We start from the raw sequence: 24,114 nt of genomic DNA on the forward strand, positions 1-24,114 counted from the left end.
ACGGCGTAATTCGGCATTTTACTTTATTCAGCTTCACGTCTTTCCTTGGCGAACTGCAAGCGCGGACTGAGTGTAGGCCAGCGTCAAGTAAGTTTCATAATCTTAGTTTGGACACGGGAAGTACATACACTCGCTTAGTCTATCTTGATACATGTCTGTGCATAACCCCAATAAGCCCTATTTCATTTTCCACTGGTTAACATAAACACACATAGCAAACATTCTAATAAAAACACCTACCATAGCATAATGACCTTAAAATATTATTCCCAGGGTCAACACTTAGACGTAATTTGCTTCAACCGATACAACGGATGGTATGCCAATACGGGTTCCCTACAGAACATAGCAACTAATGTCGTGGATGAAGCTACCTCCTGGCATCGCAGGCACAACAAACCTGTGATTATGACTGAGTATGGAGCTGATACCGTCGCTGGGTTGCATATAGTATGTATTCTAATCAAATAAAATTAAATGTTTTACTAATTTAATCAGTTTTTAATAAATCAAAACTTTAACGACATTAACAATTATTTTTAAAACTGCTATTTTTTCCAGATGCCAGAATACGTTTGGTCTGAAGAATATCAAGTCGCGCTAATGTCGGAGCACTTCAAAGCGTTCGATCGTTTGAGACGCGCGGGATTCTTCTCGGGCGAATTTATTTGGAACTTCGCTGATTTTAAGACTGCACAAAGTATGTATTTCACCTCATATTCAATTATTATTGGCGGCATATTCAATAGGATTTATATTATTGCAGCGTTAAACTTTTTATCATAGTAGGTACATTCATTTATAATGTTCACTAGGTATATATTTCATAATTGTATCAAGCAACAAAAAGTATCTATTAAAAAAGCAATAAGCAAACTCACCTGAATTATTTACTAATTGTAAATAGCTGATATATAAATCTTATAATAAAACAAGCACCTATTTTTAATATGAAATTCTGTATTAATATCGATAATACCAACTACAGGAAACCAATGCTAATTACACTAAATTATATAAAGAGTTACTAAAGTACTATTACATAATAAGAAATACAACAAACGAACACAAAAAGTCTGTAAAGTGTAAAGTTGTAACTTTGCGGAAAACCGCCGGCGCCGCTCAGTATTGAAGGAAATTTTTTTTTTACTGTCAAGTGTCAAGCTGTCAACGTTAAAACTCGTGCTCGGAGTGAAAGTCTTTTTGAATTGTTAGCATTTTTTGTAATGCAGTATTATTCAATGTTCTCGCTGAACTGAATTTAATTTAATTAATGTGCATTGTTATCCATTTCAACAAATCAATCTTATACAACACGTTTTGTAATAATACTTTCTGCTTTTTATTGCATTTAATTGAGCGCTATAAAAATTGCTTTTTGCACATTCTTTGCATTATTTTTTCTGTAAATTAAATTAGAACTCTCTAAGATCAAAGAGCAATAATACTTCAAATCCATTCACAATATCAAACAAATCCAATCGTCAAAGCATATTGACTTAAAATCACAAAATGTATCAAAATATATTCCTTAAAAACATAAATATTTTGCAGACATAATCCGCGTAGGGGGCAACAAGAAGGGCATATTCACGCGGTCGCGGCAGCCCAAAGCGTCCGCGCACCATCTCCGTGCCAGGTATTTATTTATCATTTATTTTACACTTTACTGTGCAAGAAAACAAGTACATAAAGGTAACAATATTACATTAAACAATAATATATCGTTTATTTCTTATTCTTTTCATAGACATAGACATGGACATATTCAATATAGTTTTGTTCACAAGTAAAAAGTATAAGTGGCACCCGTTTTAGGCTTAGTTCGAAGAACTAGCCTGTATATACAGGCACCAGCTTCTCCCTGAGTCATTTGAACTTTAATAAAACAAAAAACTTGAAAAGTGAGCTAGTTATATAAATGGTATGTGCAAGCATATTATACAAATATGATTACTAAATAAATATAAAATTTTAAATTTATGAGTAATGTGTGTGTGTGTGTGTGTGTGTGTTGGCGTGTATATGTGTGTCAAAATAAAGTAAATATATCAAGTAAATTATAAATAAATAAGAGAATAAATAAAAATACAAAAAATAGGTAAAATAAACAAATATTGATTTATAATTTTAATAAATTTAGTATGTAATTGATTAAATACTAAACAAATTATATATATTTTATAATATTTATATGTGAAACAAGATTTATAGTTTTATAGTTTTTTCTTTAGTAAGTTTTCGGTGGATTCATAAGACAACTCCTGTAACCATTCTGTGACTGTTTTTTTACATTTATAGTTATTCATAGAATATAATATGTTTAAGATTTTATTTGCTTTATTGTAAATATAATCTCCTAATATAGCATAAAACTTCGTAGGAAAATAGTGTTGAGAACGTTTAACCTCACATACCATGTAGGATCTACGTTTATCAGTGCTGTTTAATTCAAATTCAAGTTCCTGGTGTTTTCTTAAAATAAGTTGCAGCAAAAACAATTGTCGCACTGTTAGGACTTGGCATTTTTTATATAAATCTTTGGTCGGATAATCAATTGGCCGAAAGGTCATGACTTTTAAAACTGATCTTTGTGCTCTCTCAATGGTAAGCATGTTACTCTTAGCCATGCCACCCCAAGCAGATATTCCATAATTTATTAAGGACTGGCATAATGTAAAGTATATCCGTTTAATGAGGTTGAAGTTCATGATGTGACGGAGATTTTTAAAAATAATTATCAATTTACGAATGCGGGCAGCCAGAAGTGTTGCATGTTTATTAAAATTTAGATAGCAATCAACAATAACACCTAGATACTTAATGGAATCAACATTTTGAAGAGTTATACATGTACAAGATAGTTTATCAGGGCAGAAATGAGCTTTAAGTGTTAAGTTACTTGAATGTCTTATAGAATTTTTGTTTATGCCAAAAGTTAAGTATTTGGTTTTATCAGAATTAAGAGTCAACGAATTAGATAGCAGCCAATTACTTACGATATTTAAACCAGACTGTGAATGTGAAAAAGCTTCCTCCCACGTTCAACCATCAAATATTAAAACCGTGTCGTCTGCATAAGCTATTATTTTGCCGTTTTCAAGAGATAGATTTGTCAAGTCATTCATGTACAGTAAGAAAAGCGTTGGACCTAAAATACTTCCCTGCGGAATACCAAAAGAAAGCGTTTGTTCGGTACTAATTAAGCCATTTAGTTTAACAATTTGTGTTCTATCGGTTAAGTAACTTTTGAACAATTCAAATGGTTTACCTCTTATACCGACATAATTTAGTTTGTTTAATAGCAGGGGCATCGATACCGTATCAAAAGCTTTCGCGAGATCGAGGAAGACGGCAACACATCTTCTATTTATATCAAGATTAGCCACAACGTGATCGATAAGATTGTGTAGTGCGTCCGTCGTTGATCTCGATCTGCGAAAGCCAAATTGATTGGGTGATAAAATACAGTGCTTCTCAAAGTAAGTAACCAAACGTGTATTCATTATTTTTTCAAATATCTTTGAGAGGCATGGGAGTATCGATATAGGGCGATAATTATTCATAGAACCTCTATCTCCCGCCTTATATATTGGATGGATAATTGCTTTTTTAAAAGTGTTGGGGAAAGTCCCAGAAGACAAGCACAAATTAAAAATGTACACAAGGGGCTTAACAAATATAGGTCTATATTGTTTAACTATATTGGCTGGGATATTGTCCCATCCAACTGCACAATCACTTCGAAGAGAGACTATCAGATTGTTTATTTCTATCTCGTCGGTTTCATAGAAACAAAAAGAATTAAAAAAATTGGACGGGGACGAGGAAGGAAGAGTCGCATCAGATGTATTATGTGAAATCTTTTCTGCAAGTTCCTTACCAATATTAGCAAAATAATAGTTGATGCTATTTAGCGTTTCAACCGCATTTTCAGAATTATTAAGTAAGTCACAGCCATTTTGATTTCGAGTATTCATGTGAGTAAATTTTTTTATGCAATTCCAAAGTGATTTATTGTTATTACTTGAGTTTATTATAAGTGTCCGTTCATAATTTCTTTTTACTTTTTTTAACAATGCGTTACAAAAGTTACGGTAACGTTTATAAGTTAAAGATAAGATAAGATTATTAGGCGCTTTTTTAAATTTTTTTTGTAGTTTATCCCTTAGTCTAATGCAGCGAAGTAAACCAGGAGTAATCCATGGTTTGATAATTTTTTTGCGGCAAGATATTTGTTTCGTAGTTGTAGACTGTTGTATACCCTGAGAAATAAGATTAGTGAAATAAGACGCGGCTAAATTAGGATCCGTTATTGTGTATAATTGAGAAAAATCTAATTTATCAAAATAATTACTCAAGGCATCAGAGTCGGTTGTCGTTATAGATTTAAGTTCGTTTTTTGGCCTATTTTTAGAAGAAAATTGCAAGCAAAAAACTACTGGGTTATGATCGGTGACTAAAGAATCAATAATAAAAGTATGATATAACTCTTTACTTTTAACCATAACATGGTCTAAACAGTTGTTTGATCGGGTTGGCAATAAATGTGCTGGTAAAAGTCCTGTCATAGCTATACAATTGAGATACTCACTTGATAAATGATCTGTGTTTGATGATTTTATGTCTATATTTATATCGCCTGTAATTATAATATTTGGATACATGGATAGTTTATTTACGATCGAATGCAATGAATTAATAAAATTATGAATATTTTTAAAACTTGGGGAACGATAAATGGCTATAAGAGCTGTATCACTCCCCATCTTTAGTACTAAGCAATTTGCCTCAGAAAAATCCGGTTCTTCAAGAAGTATTGACATAACATTTTCACGTACATAAATAGTTAAACCATCATTCTGATTTAAATACTTTGTATTTGCAAACGATTTAAAACCATTCAAGGTAGGAATTATATTATTACAAGACAACCAACACTCTGTTAAAACTATAATATCAAATACAAAATTAAATCTCGACAACAATAGAAGCAAATTATCCCAGTTAGCACTCAAACTACGAATGTTTTGCGTTAATATTTTTAAATATGAATTCTTACGTATTTTGCTGCAACAAGATTCCGGGTCACTGTATACTGCACTTGGATTCATGTTATTATCTAAATCATCAAGCACACATGTTTGTATAAAATCACACATTGTTATTTTTTGAGAATTTGAGCAGGAGATTTAACTTAGTTTTAAATATAGAAAAAGTAAGTATAGCTTTGTTAAGCTTTGTATGCATGAAATATAAAGAACGGACAAGGATTATTTGTTTAACCTTATAAAGATTAAAATACGAACCAAAGAACAATAAGTTTTTGAAGTACCCTCTCATTAGCTGTAGAATATTAAAATTAATCAGAAAGGATACGGTAGGCCATCTAGTATCGTATGATGTTGTGTGGTACAAGTGATTAACGATAATATTTATTATAAATTTTTTACTTAATAATTTTGTTAACAATTTTGTAAAAAGTATGTGATAATTGGGATATATAATGTGCATATTTATAACTTTTGTTTGATTACTTATTATATATAATAATATATTATAAAAATATAATTTGTATATTATATGCATACGAAGAATAAGAAAATACTTAGATATAAAATATGATAGTATTGGTAACTTAATTACTTTATGTGAAGAGAATTCCAATATTGATATTGTCTTGTTTAAGTGAATAAAGTTTTGTTTAATGTGTGTGTTTTGTAAGATTTGTTTACATAAAATTAAAAATAAGCTAATAATTAGGAGTCCCTTAATACGAACTAAAGAACAAAACGGGAGCCACTGCACAAAATTTCTTATACACATAGAAAATAGTCACTTTTGTTTCAGATTTTTCAGTGTACACTCGTTATCAACACGTATTGCTGGCGAACCTTCTTCCTTTTTGATGTAGATAATACCTCGAACTGTCCAATAAAATGAATAATTATTTTTCTTAGCAAATTCACGGGTGAGAAAGAAGAGTTTCTTGGCTCTGGTTGATAATGATTCTGATATAAAGATTTGCTTCTGTGGGCCGGTAATATTTATGTGGGTGGTATTTAGTTTTGAGCTTCTACTCTCTTTGTTAAATCTCTTATAGTTATGTAATATCTCCTCCTTGGTGAGAATGGATACAAGACTAAGCAATATGGGTCTCTCAGATGCGGTACTTTTTCCAGTTCGGTGCACATTATTTATCTGTGATTTTACTAATGGACATTTAAGGGTTTCCGCAATGGCCAAAACCGAGTTCACCAAATCCTGTTTTGTTTCTTTTTCTTTGACAGGAATGTTCCGAATTTCTAGGCTGGTTAATTTTTGCGAGGATTCCATGCTCTCAATTGTTTGACACATATCATTTATTTGTTTTTGTTTTGATTTTAATTCTTCCTCAACCGTTGTTAATTTAATTAGAACCTCGTCGTACTTGTCAGACATATATTGAATCGATTTTTTTATATCACTGCATTCGTCTTTTAATAAATTAACTGTGGTAAATATTGACGTAATCTTGTCTTCTTGCTCTGATTTCCAAGAAGAAAGCATATTCATAATATCTTCTTTTAGGTTTTTTATTTCATCATATTGGTCTATGCGTTTTCTTTTCGGTTTCCGCAGTGGGATGTTTCTGTCAGTATCCGAGTCTAGTACGCTCATATTTGAACCAGAATCAAGTTGGCTTTTGCTCTTGGACCACAACGACGTGAACGTTGGTGTCGTAGACGTAGACGGCGGAGGAGAGCGCTGTAGTGGCATCTCGTTCATACAAAGTTAGTGCGTAATAAAATGAAACTAAAAATACGTCTGCACGACAGCACGACCGCGGCGAGAAGGGATAATAGAATAGCATATAAAACAATAGCACAAAGGGCGGCCTTATCAGTGTACAGCTTAGATCATTATAGTCCTTTCCACCTAAGATGATTCCTGTGACACATCGATTTTTGACACGTGTAGAGATGTCTTTACTGAAATCATATCAATTGTTTCTGATAATCGATAATATTTTATATGGAAATGAAATCGATTTTAATAAAGTACCAAAATTAGTTTTTTCGGCATTTCGCCAACAATTATCTAAGGAAACTTAGCAAACAACAGCAACAAAAAGTCAACAATAACAATTAGTAACAATAACAGAATACCACGTAAAGTATCAATATAAAAATGCAACTTGTATACAAGGCTGACGCACTCGTACAGACGATTCACTCGATTGACAAACGATCACAAGATGGGCGCCGATTATATGATTTTCCAACTCTATGATTTTTCAACGATCCATTTCATGTAGGTACATGAATTGCGTAGGTATTAAATTTTTGTGTTATTTTATTTTATTTTTCATTATATTAAACTAAACAATACTGTTTTTGATTTATAAGCTTAAGATGTTTCATTTTAATATTTTTGGTAATAATTCCGCCATAAAATAAAAATATTATGCACTAAAATTATTTTGGCGTTTTAAACATAAAATACGTAATTCGGAACACGATGAAGTGTCACAGGAATCATCATAGGTGAAAAGGACTATAATAGTTAATGATCTATACTCTTAGATCATTAAGTAATGGATGGAGTACGCTGGCAAATGTTCTAACTAAACTTTCTGCTGATTTTGGTGCGGGGAGGGTAACTCACACTGATGAAACACAATGAAACATAATCACACATTCACAAAAATAATTTGTGTCACGAAAGTCGTAAAAATTTACGACCTTTTAAGCGACGAGTTTTTAAATTCAACTATCACTAAGATAATAAAGATTAAATTTGTATTTCATTCCAAGATAGTCATGTGGAGTGGGGTTCAATATCGCGTTCTAAATTCAACTTTATCACTTAGGTAATAAAGATTAAATTTGTATTTCTTTGCAAGATAGTCTCGTAAGGAATGCGGTTCATTAAGGCGTTTTAAATTCAACTTTATCTCCTAGTTCATAAAGATTAAATTTGTATATTTTCTTTCCATGATAGTCTCGTGGGGCCGCATCAATGATCGAGTAAACATGACTCGATTATTTTTCTTGATCATATCGCTAAACGATACATCGACGATTATTAGAAATTGCATTTTATTAGAAATGTACGTTAAAAAAATAAAAAAATATACACAAATGAAAGGTTATTCCATCTTTTTTAATATTCGACATGTTTGAATTGCTTCTGCAAGACTTGACAGTACAAAACGGCATTTTTAGCGGAGCACTCGCAGACGTCCGTTCGACGTTTTACGAATACGCAGAGTGCTTGTAATCGATTACGCAAGTAGTTTTTATGAAAGGATAAGATTTTTCGATGAAAATAATCTTATACCTCGGCAAAAGGGGAAACGCCTGCGAGTGTTATCCATTACTTAATGATCTAAGTCTATACTCGGATTTTTAATTAGATAAAGTAAACTGACGTTTTCTGTGTTGTCAGTTTTTGATGAAATAAAAATAGCGTTGTCACAAAGTGAATGATTGAAAATCGGGAATGAATGAAATTGAATCGATCGTCTAGTGAATATTTAGTTTGTAAGAATATAACATCAAATAAACACAACAATGACAACAAACACAACGTAATTAGTTACAATTAACGAAAAAATTACAAAAACAATAACGTAAACAGCGTAACAATAAAAATAAAAAAATGATTATAATTACACTCTACTAGTAACTTATATCTTATGTAGCTTTATATATTATAATCAGAAATAATGTTATTTTATAGTTTGAAATGATGAACTATTCACAGTCATTGTTCACTCATCTGATTGAATGAGAACTGAATTCCTCACTATTACTTTAAATGTGGCAACATTATTTTACAAAGTGACATTAGCTGCTGTCAGTTTACTTTATCTAATTTAAAATCCGAGTATAAGGTGTACAGTGATATCTGCCACGCAACCAGGGGGAGAAAGGCAAAGAAGCGAAATAATCGTGTCATAGCAATACCATGGAGAGGCGACGAATTTGGTATCTTATAAACTTGCCGAAGAAGTTTCACTTCTGACACGTGTGAATTCAACAATAAAATTATAATAAACTAAAATATACTAATACACCAGGTACCTCGCGCTTGCTGCTGCTGAGTCGGGCGCGCCACCACCAGAACTTCAATACTACGTCAGCGACCATAAACCGCCTGTACATGAGGAGCTATAGACAACAGTGACCATAAACCAGCCGTATATGAACCTAATGAACCATAGATAATAGCGACCATAGAGTATAGTCAACCCGAAGGAGCTATAGGGCGTATTCAGAAAGAAAGCTTGAAACTTATAAGCGCTTATCGGCGCTTGTCATGTTCATATATTTTCCTGCGCGGGTTACCAGCACTGACAGGAAAATATATGAACATGACAAGCGCCGATAAGCGCTTATAAGTTTCAAGCTTTCTTTCTGAATACGCCCATAGAGAAGTAACCATAGAGTATAGACCAACAGTGCATGAGCAATAGACAATCCACTCTATAACGTTAAACCTACTCTATGAAACGTTAAACTTGGCTCATTCATGGCTAACGAACGGATGCGTAAGGTTTAGTGATCACATTTGTAGAGAATTTTAATTTTGTTCCGTTTGTAGTTTTTGGCCAAGCGCCTTAAATTATTTACAATGCAATTAATAATTAATTGAGTGTTTCGTTAGTATCACTGCCACATTTTATTTTGTTTCTTGACATTGTTAAGCAACGGTCATAATGAATTTATTTCACAGATATATAAACATTACTTGAATTTATTTATAAGAAACGTATTAAAATTATTATCCGTTGTGTATGATGTAGTTTCAAAATAATTTTAAAATGTAACGTAGGCACACTTATGTACAATTTAGTTTTTTGTGAAATTGTATGTGAACTAGAATTAAGATTTATCTTCGTAATAGAAAATAAAATATTAAATAACCGTTATAATTATATTTAAAATGTGAACATGTTAACGGCTAATGGACGTTACCGAAAGGAATAATAACATTGAAGCATTTAGTTTTTAATTTAAGGTTGAACCCACCTACTATTATTTTTGTAATCGCTTCTAAATTAATGTAAAATTAATATGATGCATTTATATTGTCAGTTCTTAAACTTTACTTGCCCCTATATACAGAAAATAATAAAAAAATCCATCCGTCCCCAAATTCCGTCCCTATTATTCATAATTATGAAAAATAATATGACCTGTATCCCACAATTTGAATTTAAAATTAAAGCTTTGTAAATGCTATAGAAAAATTGCTGTCGTGTTCATCTTTTATGCGACTGAGTGCCAGTAAACTTCACATAGAGAATATTGTGAAGAATATATACTATATTGTTCTCAATTATTATGTCATATTGGTTTATATTATTTTTAATGATATGCTATGCACAATGCATCAAGTAATTAACAGCCTTGTAACAGCATAATAATTTTTTTTGAGAAACCTTTTTATCCTTGCATCTTAAAAGTGAATATAAATCGATATAATATGTAAATAGTTCTTAGAAAAGTGTGTAAATAAAGTACAAAAACAATGTTTTCTTTTTTTATTTTAATCTAACCACCATCCCATATTTACAATATTTTATACTTCCTTGATCTTTGAATAGATTACATTACATATGGCATTGTTTACGGCATAAAATTCGTATAATAAATCGTCGGTACATATTTATTATTTATTTTAGAATTTATTAGCTAGGAAATCAGACTGAAACATGATTAATAAATGTTCATACTGAAATCTCCAGTGTATTAGATATAATCTTCTTGCAATGAAGTGAAGAATGTAGATAAATCGTGAAACATTAATTTTGAATAGCATGTTACCACGACAAGAATCTGTGTAATCTTTTTCTAGTCATACGTGTCACAAGTCACAACACACAAGTATAATATAAATTAACTAGCGGTCCGCCCCGGCTTCGCCCGTGGTACATATGAAAAATAGATGTTGGCCGATTCTCAGACTTACCCGATATGCACAGAAAATTTCATGAGAATCGGTCCACCCGTTTCGGAGGAGTATGCAGACTAACATTGTGACACGAGAATTTTATATATAAGATAATATTATACTGCACTGTCGGGGGTTGTGACTTGTGATATGAACCGACGCTGTACCGACGCAAAAATCTCCTGTTTTAGGGATTAAAAAAAAACCGTTAAACTGATCTTCTTACTTTCAGGAAATTACTCCATCTTTAGAAATTGTATAAAATTTAGGTCGTTTGAGTTTAAAAAATGGTATAAGAACATCGAGATATATGTACTACTAGAGGGGTTATTCCAAACAAAAACATTGCGCGCGGCCGATGTGGTGGGGTACGTGTGGAACGAGCGAGGCGTGGCTTCAAGTTCAAAGATTAAGCAATGCGTGCAGATGCGACACATTGTGCAATCTGTTTACTCGGTACTATCTGGTGGTACTGATACTAGGGAATTAATAAAACGAGGATTTTATATTAAACTATGTATTTTAATTTCCTTTAAATAATATAAATTTAGTAAGCTTTTGTCGTTTTGTGTAGTAATCAATAGTTTTATCAGTTTTTGCTTCATGATGTAATCGAATTTTGGAGTATTGGTTTATAATAGCCCTAATTAAATGGATACGATGATTCAATGTTGATGGCGTTTACGTATAAGAAACTCACATTTTGAAAAATCTCACGTGAGATTCGAGGATGGGGGAGGGGTTGAATAAATTCTCACGACATCTCACCAGGGGGGGAGGGAGGTGCAGAAAATTTTAAAAAACACCTCACGTAATTTATGGACGCCCCCTTACTCGATCACAATTTTTGTAACGAATGTGAAAGACGAAACAATAAATACGCAAAGCGGCTTTTACTATAAACGGAACTACATTTAAAAATATACTTTATTTATTGAGTTATAAAGTTGCTTCCATTCTGTTTATTTAAATTCTCAAAAACATCAATCGCCGCAGAGGTGGCTTGCGACAAAGGCGGCTTGTGTCAAAGGCCTCGGCGATATCATATTTTAAGAACGTAATATTATGTACTTTAGGCAAACTTGTAATAAGATCTATTTTACTTTCTTATTAGTCCATTTGACAAGGATATTGGGTAAGATACCTTATGGAATAATTTTATTATTATGTATGTAAGTACTTATTAAATCCGCGAATAAAAAAAATTTTTAGTCGTGAATATAGAAATTGGGTCGCATTTTTTTAATCCGCGAATAGTGAAAACACGAATAAAGGAAGCGCGATTAAGGAACTTTTACTGTATTAGTTTCTGTGAATGTTGTGTTTATTGCACGCCTCATAAGCGAAGCGTTGAGGTGGGTACTACTGTCACTTCGCGCAAAACATCTGATTTTTCAAACTTAAAATGTCTTTATGTATCATACATTGCACTTGTAAGATAATACATACACACACATATTAAGAAAAAACACTATTTTTAACGTTCATGATATTTTTGATGTCATTTTTGTTATTTAAACTAGTTAAAAAACAGTTTAAAAAAGTTCTGTCTTGGACGTCCGTGTGTCTGTATGTGCGGATCCTTTTTCTTGTTAACACGATAGCGACCGAAATACTTTACTAATCGAGTCTTTTTTTTTCTCTTACGCTTGAGTATGCTCAGGAATAGAACCCTTTCATTTTTCAGGGTCTGATTCGATGTGGTTTGATTGTTATTAAATAAACAAAAATAATAATTAATAAATATTTATTAAAAAAAATTATGAGGCGTGCACTTTTGGATTTTCCAAATTATTTGTAATTGTTGTGCATAATAATTTATAAATCCTATTGGAACAACTGTTGATTAACCTTTTTTTAATAAATAAAAATAGGTAAATAAATAAATATTACTTAATATAACCTACCGTTTTACTTTGCGTAGTCGGGTAAAAGTATAAATATTTAGGTACTACACCACGGTAATCTTTCCTAGTAGATATTGTATATACATAGTTAAAAAAATCCAGTTACATTTTTTTAACAGACTCATCGATAGTGTCACGTCTGTGCTGTTAGTCTATGAAAAATCGAAACGCAGAACGCGTGGTGATTTTTCGCAAAATGATAACAATATTAGTAAAATGCATGACTTACTCATAATAAGGAAACTTACTGGTGAAAAGTCACTCCTCGGGCTTTGTTTGTATTATGGGAACTGTTAAAACAATATCTAAGCAAACACGAAGGCATTTTGAACAGAGCAATAACACGTGTTGACGCGGCAAGCGGGGGGCACAGTCCGACACAGACTAAAGAGACTTGTGATTCTTACCTCTAGCTCGTGTTAAAGAGAGTGTAGTAGCGATGGCCTCTCTAGTACGTAGTACATACTATCTCGATGTATAAGAACGATTAGAAATAAAAGATTGTAAATGGGGAAATGATGGGGAAAAAGTATAGCAACACTGTGAACAGCACCAAACAACACACCCAAACATTTATAAAATCATCAAATCAAAATATGTATCTATACTAATATTATAAAGCTGAAGAGTTTGTTTGTTTGTTTGAACGTGCATATCTCAGGAACTACTGGTCCGATTTGAAAAATTCTTTCGATGTTAGCTATATCCCATTTATCGAGGAAGACTTTAGGCTATATATCATCATAGACCAACAGGAGCGGAGCAATGCGGATTGCGGGTGAAACCGCGCGGAACAACTACTTATGTAATAAAGTTTTATCGTTTTATATTAGCATTAGTTCCGAAATTCGCCACATGCTGAATTTTCCGGGTAGCATTTTAAAATTACAAATGTCAGAAATATATGACAAACGACAATGGTCATTGGTCAATGTCATTGTCGATTGTCATATGTCATAACAGCTTTGATCTAAAGCATGTTGTTTGTTTTGATTTTTCCTGAAATAAATACACCTTAAAAATAGTGTGACGTGTCGGCCGTTTGTAATTTTAAGTTACTTGTAATAAATACTATCATGAAAATGGTAATTCCAACCTGTATCGAGTGTGGGAGTTTACCAAAATATAAATGTCCCACATGTAGACAACCTTAGTAAGTATTATTGTGTAAATTCCTGTATGCTGATAAATTATATTCTGTCTAACCCTGTATGCCTTTTATAGTTGTTCGGTAAACTGTTGCAAACTCCACAAAGAGTCGTCATGTTCACCACCCAACATTCCAGAGGAAACCCCAAAAGAGACCACCCCTACATATGAATTTCCTACAGAAGACACAGTTCCAGTAGATAAACTTAAATTGCTTGGTAAATTTCCTATTTATGTATCCACATCTGTATAATTAGAATAGTTGTTAAAATATTAATTTAGATCATGTTTCATTTTATAATTTTAAGAACTAAAAAACCAATAAAACCATTTAATAAAAATTTATAAGGTAAGTAACTGCTTTATCAATATTTTTTTTAAATAAAAACACTATTCTTGTTTCAGAAGAATCACCAGAATTGAGAAGATGTTTGGAAAATCCCCATGTTAGAGAAATATTAGAAGAGTTAGATAAATGTCCTCAGCCTGATATCTTAATGAGGAAATATATGCAAGAACCTATATTTACTGAATTTGTTGATGCTTGCCTTAATGTTGTACAAAGGTGTGAGGACTAAATAAATAAAAATAATATTTTAGTAATTACAGTAGAATGCTGATTTAAGAAAATGTTTGTTTGAACAGTTTGTTTTTCTTTATGTCTGATTATCCGAATCTTCGATTATTCTAATTGACCCCAGTCTCAATTAATTCGGATAATCGGTGTTCTACTGTAATAATTGTGAATGCAACAACTATATAATTTTTAATAAAGCTCATTTTACTTTGCTTTTGTTTTTGACCTTCCTAATTTCTATTTATTTCCTCTCAATATCATTGGAAATTATCCTGTTACTACTACATAATATCCAATATGTGGCTGTATCTCTACATAATTCACGGGTACCATCAGAATGAAGATACCTGGTCTTCTAGGAGGCTTACATGAACATTAATATTGTGTTGTGGGACACCAGCCGCAGCCTGCCCATAACTGCATTACTGATATACAGTCCTGGGCAGTCACAGATATATGTTTTGATTATTATGTTTTACAATAATTGTATTTATTTAAGTTGTTTTTGGAACTTAGTGTTAGGTTTTTAGTCAATATTGTTATTGTAGCTAACAGTTCTTAACTTTACATGTAGAGGGCTTTCTAGATTTCTTTAAAGTTTCAATTCAATAAAAAATTTGGGAGTCAGTTCTTTGTGATAGATTATAAAAAAATATACTGTATACTTTGAAATGTAACATTTGTTCTTATTCATTGTATTTTATGTCATTTGTTCTTGAGTAAAAGAGAATATTTAAAAAATGTATTTATTTTAGTCTATTCGAAAGCAGATAGTGCTTGATTTACACTCTCATGACTCATTTCTATTTATCATCCATCATCAGAATAAGGCCTCTACCAAATTGAATAAATAATGGCGCTGCTTTATTCTAAAGTAAAATTACTTAGCTGATTTCAATATTAATATTATACATAGAGGTAAATAAAAAACGTAAATATATAAAAAAATCCATTTATTCAATTATTTGCCATGCATTACAATAATATCTAACAATACATCAAAAAGATTAGGATCATAATCGTTATGACTAAACATTATTAAGGGCTGCTCTCAGCAAATTTTCCAACTCTTCAGATTTCTTTTTTCTTTCATCAAGCTCTTTTTCAAGTTCTATCACAACATTTTTACGCTTAGTGCATTCTAATATACTTTTATCTGCGGCTTGTATAGATTCTTCAACCATACTATAGTCCTTATCTTCCAATTGCAGAAGTTCTTTAGGTTCATTCAATTTACGACGTTTCGCTTGTATGAAATAATCCAAATTATCTTCATATTCAACAGTCTTATGTTTCAGGGAAGTTATTAGATCAATATCATATAACCAGTTTACATTATGGTAGTCATCCATTACTGTTTTATCATACATGACATACTGATTTCCAAAATTTTTAAGAATGTTCATTTTATCATATACAATTATATTGACAATATCAACTACATTATATTGTTCAAAAAAGTCTATTAATTGATCACATGGTATATTATTATCAATGAACTCTTGTGGCAAAAGCGACACAACGTTACAAGTCACTGTCTCTGGTTTCTCAAACCAACCTATCTGATTACAATACTGACGAACTTGATCCTGCATGTTAAGATCGCTCTTTGGAGACGGTGTCGTGTTCGGAACACTCAGTTTTAAGTTATTCATAATATTTTTAACAGCAGTTACATTATCAGCATGTTTTACATTGCTAGGAATAAATTCATATGGCTTAGGATATGGCGATGTGCTATCTAAATAACCCTTAAATTCCACTGGGAATGATGGATAGTTGAAAAGATCCTCATCTGTAATAACGTTCGTCAATTTATCAACAGCAATATTATAATATTGTACTAGCTTTTGAATGTCCTTCATTACATCTTGTGTCCTTGTATCATTATCTGTCTTTAATCTATGCCAGATTTCATTTCCAAGACATCTTTGACAAATAGATTTCAAGGAATCAATTTCGAGTGGTGGTGGTTTTGGACATCTTTTAGCTAACCACTTTAATGCACTTTTTGTATAAATGTCTAGAGAATTTGCTACATTTGTCGAATCAACTACATATATTCTAAAATCCGATATAATATTAGTCTTTACATATGTGGATAACTTCATTTGAAGATCATTTTGGAATATTGTGTTGTTTATTTGTGTTGTTATTATAGCTATAGGGACCGTGTGGTAGGGGTATTTTTGATTTAAAATATTTTCTATGCTCTTTATGTCATAAATATCATTACACATGTAAAATATTATTCCATTGGTTCCTTCAAGAGCATCACCAGTATTGAGAGGGTTTTCTTGATTTATTAAAGTTACAGATGTAGCAAAGTCCATTAAATTATTCCATGTATGTTTTTCCGCATGTATATAATTTTCCATCGTTTCACTACCCTTCAGTTTAAATGCATCAATTAACCACTTTTGTATTTCTATTTTCTTACAGAACCATTTAGATGCACCAGGCGACACGATTGTGGTTTTCCAGAAAAAGCATTTATCGTAGGGATAATTAATATATTTCATACGTTTTAGAAGTGGGGATCTTATTATATCGACAATATTGTAGGGCTGTGGTTGTGGTATTTCTTTTAATTCTCCATTAAATTTATAACCTCTGTGGAAAGCATTCATTCGAGCTAAAGCCACCTTCTCAGAGAGCCTTCTTAGAGATTTGGCTTCTTCCAATGGTGTCTTATCAGTTAACCAAACTGGTGTATCTTCAAGGAGACGTCGTCTTTTAAAATTACGAATTATTTGCTTTCTCCAAACATGAAACCATTTCTTCATAACTTTCTTAGTCCAGAAAATTTCAGCTTTAAGTTCAGTATTACATGTTTCTTCCAACAATTCAGAAAATATTTCATCAGTAATCTTCTTTGCATCAGCAACAAGATTTTTTAATTTTTCCAACTCCTCTTTTAGAAGGCCTTCAACAGTTTCCGCATTTACTTCTTTTATAAGCTCCTCATGAACTTCTTGAGACTCTTTCTCCACTTTTTCCTTAAAAGCTCTTTCTTGTTCTAAAGCTTTTCTTTTTAATTCTGTTTGACGTTCTTCTTCTAGTTTTTTTCTAAGTTCCTCCTGTTTCTTTTGTTCCTCTTTTTTCCGCATGTCTTCCATTTTTTTTAGCTCTTCTTGTTTACGCCTTGCTTCTTCTTGCTTACGTTTCTCCTCTTCTCGTCTTAATTCTTCTTGCTTTATTTCTAACTCTTTCCGTCTTTCTTCCTCAATTCGTATTCTTTCTTGTTCCTTTCGCACTTCTTCTTGTATTTGTTTTTCCACCATTTGTTGTTGCATTTGATCTGCGTTTTGGCTGTTCGAATCATTATCATGGAACTCGTAAACGTCATCTGCCTGAGTTGGCTTTACTGTATTAAATATATTTTCGGCTACTGTTTGGTTTTTACTTTGAAAAACAGAAAATTTCTTATTTTGTGTACTGAATGGATCATTTGCCTGTTTAAATAAAGTTCCAGGAGATAATGTACCAGTTTCACCATTTGAAACTGAGGCAGGTTTATCAATTCCTTTAGAAAAGATATTTACATCTGTGGTTGGATTTGCAAATGTGCGAAATACATTTGATGGATCACTTGACTTATATTCTGATATAGACTTTGCGAAAATATTGGTAGTTACATCTGCAGGTTTGCTGAATAAGCTGGAATTTTGCGTGTTTGCAAAAATGTTTTTATTTGGTTGTTCATCTTTCTTAGCAAAAACGTTAGTATTCGCATTGGCAAACAAATTCTTACTCAATGTTTTACCTTCATTTTCTTGGTGCAATGCAGGTTGAGCAAACACTGAAGCTCCTAATGGTTTTTTGAAAACAGTATCATTTTGATTTGCTTTGAAGATATTTTGCGGAGTTGCTTTGTCTTTCATTTCAGAAGCTTTGTTATTGTTAGGCACAAAACTGGTATTAAAAACATTTTTATTAATGGAAGACATAAATAAATTTGATTTACCAGATGTTTCGGTATTCTGTGGCTCAGAAAACTTAAATGCGCTCTTAACATTGTCGTCAATTAGTTTTTCCGGCGATGCCTTGATTATTTCTGGCAATTCGATAGGAATAGCTGGTTGAAAAGAATAAGTTTTTTCACCATTAGTTTTATTTGTTGGAACGAAAACAGATGGTGGCTTTGGTGAGACTGATTTGGCAGTAATAACTTTTTTACTTTCTAATACTTTATCGGTTATAAATACATTCTTTCCACCTTTGTTGTTATTAAGCCTTTGTAATTCCATTTTTAACGATGTTATATCTTTATTACTATCGTTTATAGTATTGTAACCAAGATCCGCAGCTGTCAATGAGGATTCTTTTAATCTGCCATCTGAATTAAAACTAGTATGTAAGGTGTGATTTTTATAATCGTATTTCGGTAGATTACCACCAGATATAATTTCTGCTACGGAATTTTTTCGCTTAGATTCAATAAGATTGCGCGCTCTTGCTATAGGGTAAGGATCACTATCTTCAATGAATTGATTGCGGTCTAAAATAACTGTGAGTTCAAAGTCATTTTTAGAGAAACGTAAGCCATAATGGTTAACGAATGACTTCATACTGTCAATTGATTCAAAAGCAAGGGAATTCATTAGATCATCGGCGGGGAATTTTGAACCTCCTCTAGGGGCATATGCCTTGACAATTCTCGCTAGAGCTCTGGCTCGTACATCGTTGAAATAGCGTAAGAGTACACACGCTTGAAGGTAAGTCGCTTCATCACGGACTAGGCGGAAAAATCGTACGTAATTATTGTTGTCTAGCGCCGTGAACACTTTCACAGCAAAAATGATAGGTTCTGATTTTTGTATCTCATTGGGTAGTTGCTTAATCTGTAATAAAAAGAAGAATTTAAGTCAAACAGAAATGAGTATTAAGCTAAGCAAAAATTATTTTAGCATTCTGCTACTGACTGATAATAATTGTATTTTTTTAACTTGTTGGGAAGCATTATGCCAGTAAAACTTTGGCTTGAATTACTTATTATAACTTATTTATATTTACTGAAAATGTGTAAACTTATTTTATGTGATGTGAGAAAATAAACTCTTTTTTATTTTTATTTTTAGTTAATTACTAGCGGTCCGCCCCGGCTTCGCCCGTGGTACCTACATATTTCGCAATAAAAGGTAGCCTATGTTCTTTCTCAGAGTCTAAAGATTGTCTGTGCTAAATTTCATCAAAATCGGAAGAGAGATTTAAGCGGGAAAGCGTAACAGACAGACAGACAGACAGAGTTACTTTCGCATTTATAATATTAGTAGGGATTAGAATAATGCTTGATTCTTACCTCCCACCAAAAATTAGCATCACCAAGATTCAGTAGTGCTATATATCCTCTAAACTCTGCCTCCCTCGGCTTCTGCTCTAGTCTGACATCAGAATACATGTGCTTAAGGGTTTGCAGGCATTTGGTAAGATTGTCTGTGTTCAACTTTTGATCGAATTGTGTGTGCTCAAGATCCGCCAAACGGGCCGCACAGTGAGCGTGGAACCTTGCACACATCTCAACTAGATGAATTGTATCTAGAAACATAATATAATGTTTTTTAACAATAATCATGTAAAACGTCAACAGGCAGCATGTATAAAAAATAATTAACTATTAATGTAACCATAATGGCATTTCAATCATATTTTGCTATACCAAACATGTTTATTACAATTACCTGCACAACACAGAGCCTGCTGTGTTATATCTTTGCGAATGCCTCTCAGTCTATCCCACATGAAGTGGAACCAGTCAGCGAGGCCCACCTATGAACGAAAAAATAATGCATAGAAAAAATAATACATATAATATATTGGAATCGAATATGTGTTATGTAGTAAGCACCAACTGAAATAATTTATGTGTAACTAATATAGACAAAATTATGGAATTATTAGCCATTGACTTTAAATTTTATACATTTTAAATTATATATTATTGTGAATATACTATAATACAAAGTCGAACTAAAAGTACAGAAATATTAAAAACTTTAATGTTATAATACAACTATTAATAGTGTAACCATCATTTAAACCTTATGAAAAAAAATAAGTAAACTTGCTAATGCCACTAGATTTTACCTGTCGTGTAGTATCAGCGATTTCATGTAACAAATAGGCGCAAGTCCGCATTAGCACAGCCGCGGGCCGCAGTTCGTAGCACATTGGTATCTCCTGGTCGGCTGAACTCCTACTGTATTGTTTAACTGCCCGCCATGGTTCTAACAAACCGTCAGAATCAACTATTGTTTCAAGCGTCATCACCTGTAAGGATGCATTATGAAGTAAGTGATTATTATACCAAGTTAGGATTCCTAAAATATTCTGAAAAATGGACTCTACACAATTTTGAATTTTACTAATCAAATCTAAACTATGTACATATTTCAAAAATATAAAACATATTTGTTTTGAATTAATTTCAATAAAGTATTAATAATAATTAAGATAGTAAAAACTAAAATGTATTCCATGAAAATAATAAAAACATTTAATTATTGAGCGAACCTGGTGTTCAGCTTGTCTATGCAATAATTCCTTCTCTGGACACATATCGGGACATGTCCCTATTGTTGCGCCACCAGCTTTCACCCTTGAACCAGCACCTCCCCATGATCTTAGTATTCTGTAACAATCAATTTATTTATTTAAAAAAAATTATTTGCATGGTAATATAAAAAAAGAATAACTTACTCAACTTTGTTGAAAATATCAAAATATGGTCAGAGTATGTACATATTAGAAAAATAAAACTATTTATACATATAATAACATTTACTTGTCTATGAATATGATGAGAAAGTGATATTCAGAATTGAGTACGCTTTACTATTTATAGTAGCACATATTTCTGTCTTAGATGTAAAAATTTAAAGAACAATCATAAAATTCCAACTATATTAAATTTTTTATCAAGCCACCTTTGACTAGATGCAATACATTTTAACGCTATTACAGTATTGCATATAGAACAACATTACTAAACATACCTGTCTCGTGCGTCCAATATCCTCCATTTCTCGTCAGGCGTTAGAGACACCTTAGAGCGCAGTTGGTGAAGCTCTAACGCTGCTTCTGTTGTATTCAATGTGGTTTGTGCAGTTACAATCACTGGTGATTCTCTACCACTCACTTGGGGAGGCCTGAAATTATAACGATTCATATAATTATTAGTTATTCATTATTTTGGGAATATAAGTGAACAATATGTTTGATTTGCAAATAAAAGACTTTTAATAAGTTACTAATGCCCGTCACACACATTTGTACAGATGAGGAAACCCATAAGTGGACAGCATGTGCAAACGTTTTAATATATTAGCATGCACTTTATTTTAATATTTTCATAACAAAAGCAATTTCTCTCCCAGGTTACCAATACACAAGAATTAACAAGTGTTGAATAAATATAGGTAATAAATCAGCTGTATCCTAACTATACAAATGCATCTAATTAAATACAAATTCTTTACAATAATCAAATAACTTACTGTACTGGTATAGACCTAATTGGTTTCTCAACTTTTTTCCTTAAAATGGGTTGCTTTTTGACTCGAGTTACTTTGCTAGGTGAATCAATTTCCATAGCTGAAATAAATAAAAAGGAGAATTAATTATTTAACAGAAATAGGAGAGTATAATAATTTAAAATAATTTTATCCTGACAAATACAGCAACATGAATAAACTGTGAATACATACATAATTCCTAGAACATATTATCCAATATCAATTTATTTGAACTACTATTGATTCAGTATAAAATATAATTACAATAGTGTTTCATCAAAAACTAACCTTTTTGTCTTGGTACTCTGTATGTGGATATTCCACCCATAGCAGATAACTCCTCCTCCACATCTGAATCTGGTACCCAATCTGGATCATCATCCTTCTTACTTCTTCTTCTACTACAATCAACAAAAAGAACTCTTCTTATCATAATTAAATTACTTGCAAGCAAATTGAGTATGAAACCTTTACAATGTCAGCATGTGGTATTAAATTTTCAGCCTACCCTCAGCATACAATTAGAACATTTTTATTGATTAGTAACCAAGGTCATTTTTTCTGTTGTAGATATCTGCGCTTGACTGATACATTTCAGTTTCTTATAAATCTATGAGATGTAAAACTATCCACAACATGACATTGGCAAAATTGTGGCAACGCAGCACTGCCATTTATAAAATAAATTGAATTGAATTGAATTGAACATTGTTAAATAATTTTAACTAAATTATGCTTACGTTCGTGCTTTAGTCCGTGTGACGTCAAACATGAAGCCATCATAGGCACCTGCATTTAATACAGCTCTCTGAATTGAGCTTGGCTGTTCATATTCTACCACACACATTTGTTTTTTAGGAAGGAGTCTTATCCTATGCACTCGGCCGAACTTACTAAAGTGTTTTTTCGCTGCAGATGTATCAAATAAGCCTTCAGGAACATTTGAACACCTTGAAATTTAAGTAAATGATGTATACTCATTAGGTTTCCAAATACTCAAGACTGCGGATATTAAGACTTACGTGATTGAGGGTTTCTTGTCATCTTCTTTACTTGTTGTTTCTTCCGATTTATTATTAGTATTCGAAGATATATCCTGCTCCATGTTTACCAAATTATTTCAATGTCGTTCTAACCTTATTCACGAACAATATTTAATAAGTTATTTAGTTCACATACAATTATAGAATTTAATGCCATGTATAATATAAAATATTAGAATAATCATGTATTCTTACAATTATAAGAGAATATATTTTAAAAAATTACGCTTCATTTACAAAATAAAATCCGTTGTCTGTCAAAGCGTTGTCAGTCACTACCATAGACAATACACTAGAATCTAGATATGTCACGACTCGCTTGTCAATTTCTGGATTTGTCTATGGTCTGTAACTAAATCCAACTAAATCAAAGACCTTATTCGAAGTAATAATCAAATCGAAATCGAGTATTAATACTAATTTTTCATTTATATAATTTCATATAAGGATAACCCACTCGACAATAAATTACATTTAAAGTAGACCGTAGTGTTTCAATTTATTGTAATTAAATTAATAGTATTATAGTTTTTATGAAAAAATCTTAGATTACGAAAAAATGTAATTATGAACTCAAAAAAATAATGCAAAAAATAATTCTAATTATTGTAAGATAAAAAAAAGTAAAACTATTCCCGACGTAAATGGACAAAATACAAAATACTAAGGCCACGTTTCCATCTGCAAGAAAACTTCCGCAAGAAATGTCCGACAGTCTGTCTGACAGCAGCACAGACAGCAGCTTGAAAGTCCAAGGCCGCGTTTCCATCTGCAAGTAGAAAGAAAATAAAAAATAAAATGAAATTTTCCACATTTAAAAAAATATTTAACTATTGTTAGATACTGAGTCTGGATAGGTATTTTGAGGTATTTTGTATCTTCATACCTTCATACTTTTAGAATACGAGATAGAAACAAATTAACAAAACATAACAAAATGAAAAAATCACAAAGAAGAGACGTTGAAGCTGAAGTTGCTCAGA

At 32.0% G+C, this 24,114-nt stretch overlaps 3 protein-coding genes across 5 annotated transcripts in view; 2 read left to right on the forward strand and 1 right to left on the reverse strand.

The window, feature by feature from the left end:
- LOC149903498 (beta-glucuronidase) overlaps positions 1-9,245 on the forward strand; it is a 28,069-nt gene extending 18,824 nt beyond the window's left edge. For both annotated transcript variants that reach the window (XM_090109134.1, XM_090109131.1), the window contains exons 11-14: positions 274-450; positions 562-700; positions 1,555-1,639; positions 9,065-9,245. In XM_090109134.1, coding sequence (XP_089965260.1) covers positions 274-450; positions 562-700; positions 1,555-1,639; positions 9,065-9,161 — 498 coding nt within the window. In that variant the 3' untranslated portion in view covers positions 9,162-9,245. The remainder of the gene's footprint in view (positions 1-273; positions 451-561; positions 701-1,554; positions 1,640-9,064) is intronic.
- A 4,450-nt stretch (positions 9,246-13,695) lies between these two features.
- Positions 13,696-14,786, forward strand: LOC149903500 (zinc finger HIT domain-containing protein 3). Of its 2 annotated transcripts, none has more exons than XM_090109041.1 (3): positions 13,696-14,001; positions 14,073-14,215; positions 14,406-14,786. In XM_090109041.1, exons 1-3 carry the CDS (start codon positions 13,925-13,927, stop codon positions 14,573-14,575), a joined length of 390 nt encoding a protein of 129 aa, XP_089965167.1. In that variant the 5' UTR covers positions 13,696-13,924; the 3' UTR covers positions 14,576-14,786. The 2 variants fall into 2 exon arrangements, with proteins under 2 accessions (XP_089965167.1, XP_089965166.1); XM_090109040.1 differs by having other exon boundaries at positions 13,701-14,001; positions 14,403-14,786.
- A 724-nt stretch (positions 14,787-15,510) lies between these two features.
- Positions 15,511-23,408, reverse strand: xmas (RRM_XMAS2 and SAC3_GANP domain-containing protein xmas). The gene is made up of 10 exons (XM_090108523.1): positions 23,111-23,408; positions 22,829-23,038; positions 22,377-22,489; positions 22,071-22,167; positions 21,570-21,722; positions 21,088-21,205; positions 20,662-20,844; positions 20,256-20,343; positions 19,877-20,112; positions 15,511-19,418 (listed from the first exon to the last, which is right to left on the reverse strand). Exons 1-10 carry the CDS (start codon positions 23,191-23,193, stop codon positions 15,603-15,605), a joined length of 5,097 nt encoding a protein of 1,698 aa, XP_089964649.1. The 5' UTR covers positions 23,194-23,408; the 3' UTR covers positions 15,511-15,602.
- Between the last annotated feature and the right edge of the window lie 706 nt (positions 23,409-24,114).

The sequence above is a fragment of the Colias eurytheme genome, chromosome 13 (genome assembly GCF_061535395.1).
Source record: "Colias eurytheme isolate Ceu_HAF_F1 chromosome 13, ilColEury1 Martin Lab GWU primary, whole genome shotgun sequence".
NCBI lineage: Eukaryota > Metazoa > Arthropoda > Insecta > Lepidoptera > Pieridae > Colias > Colias eurytheme.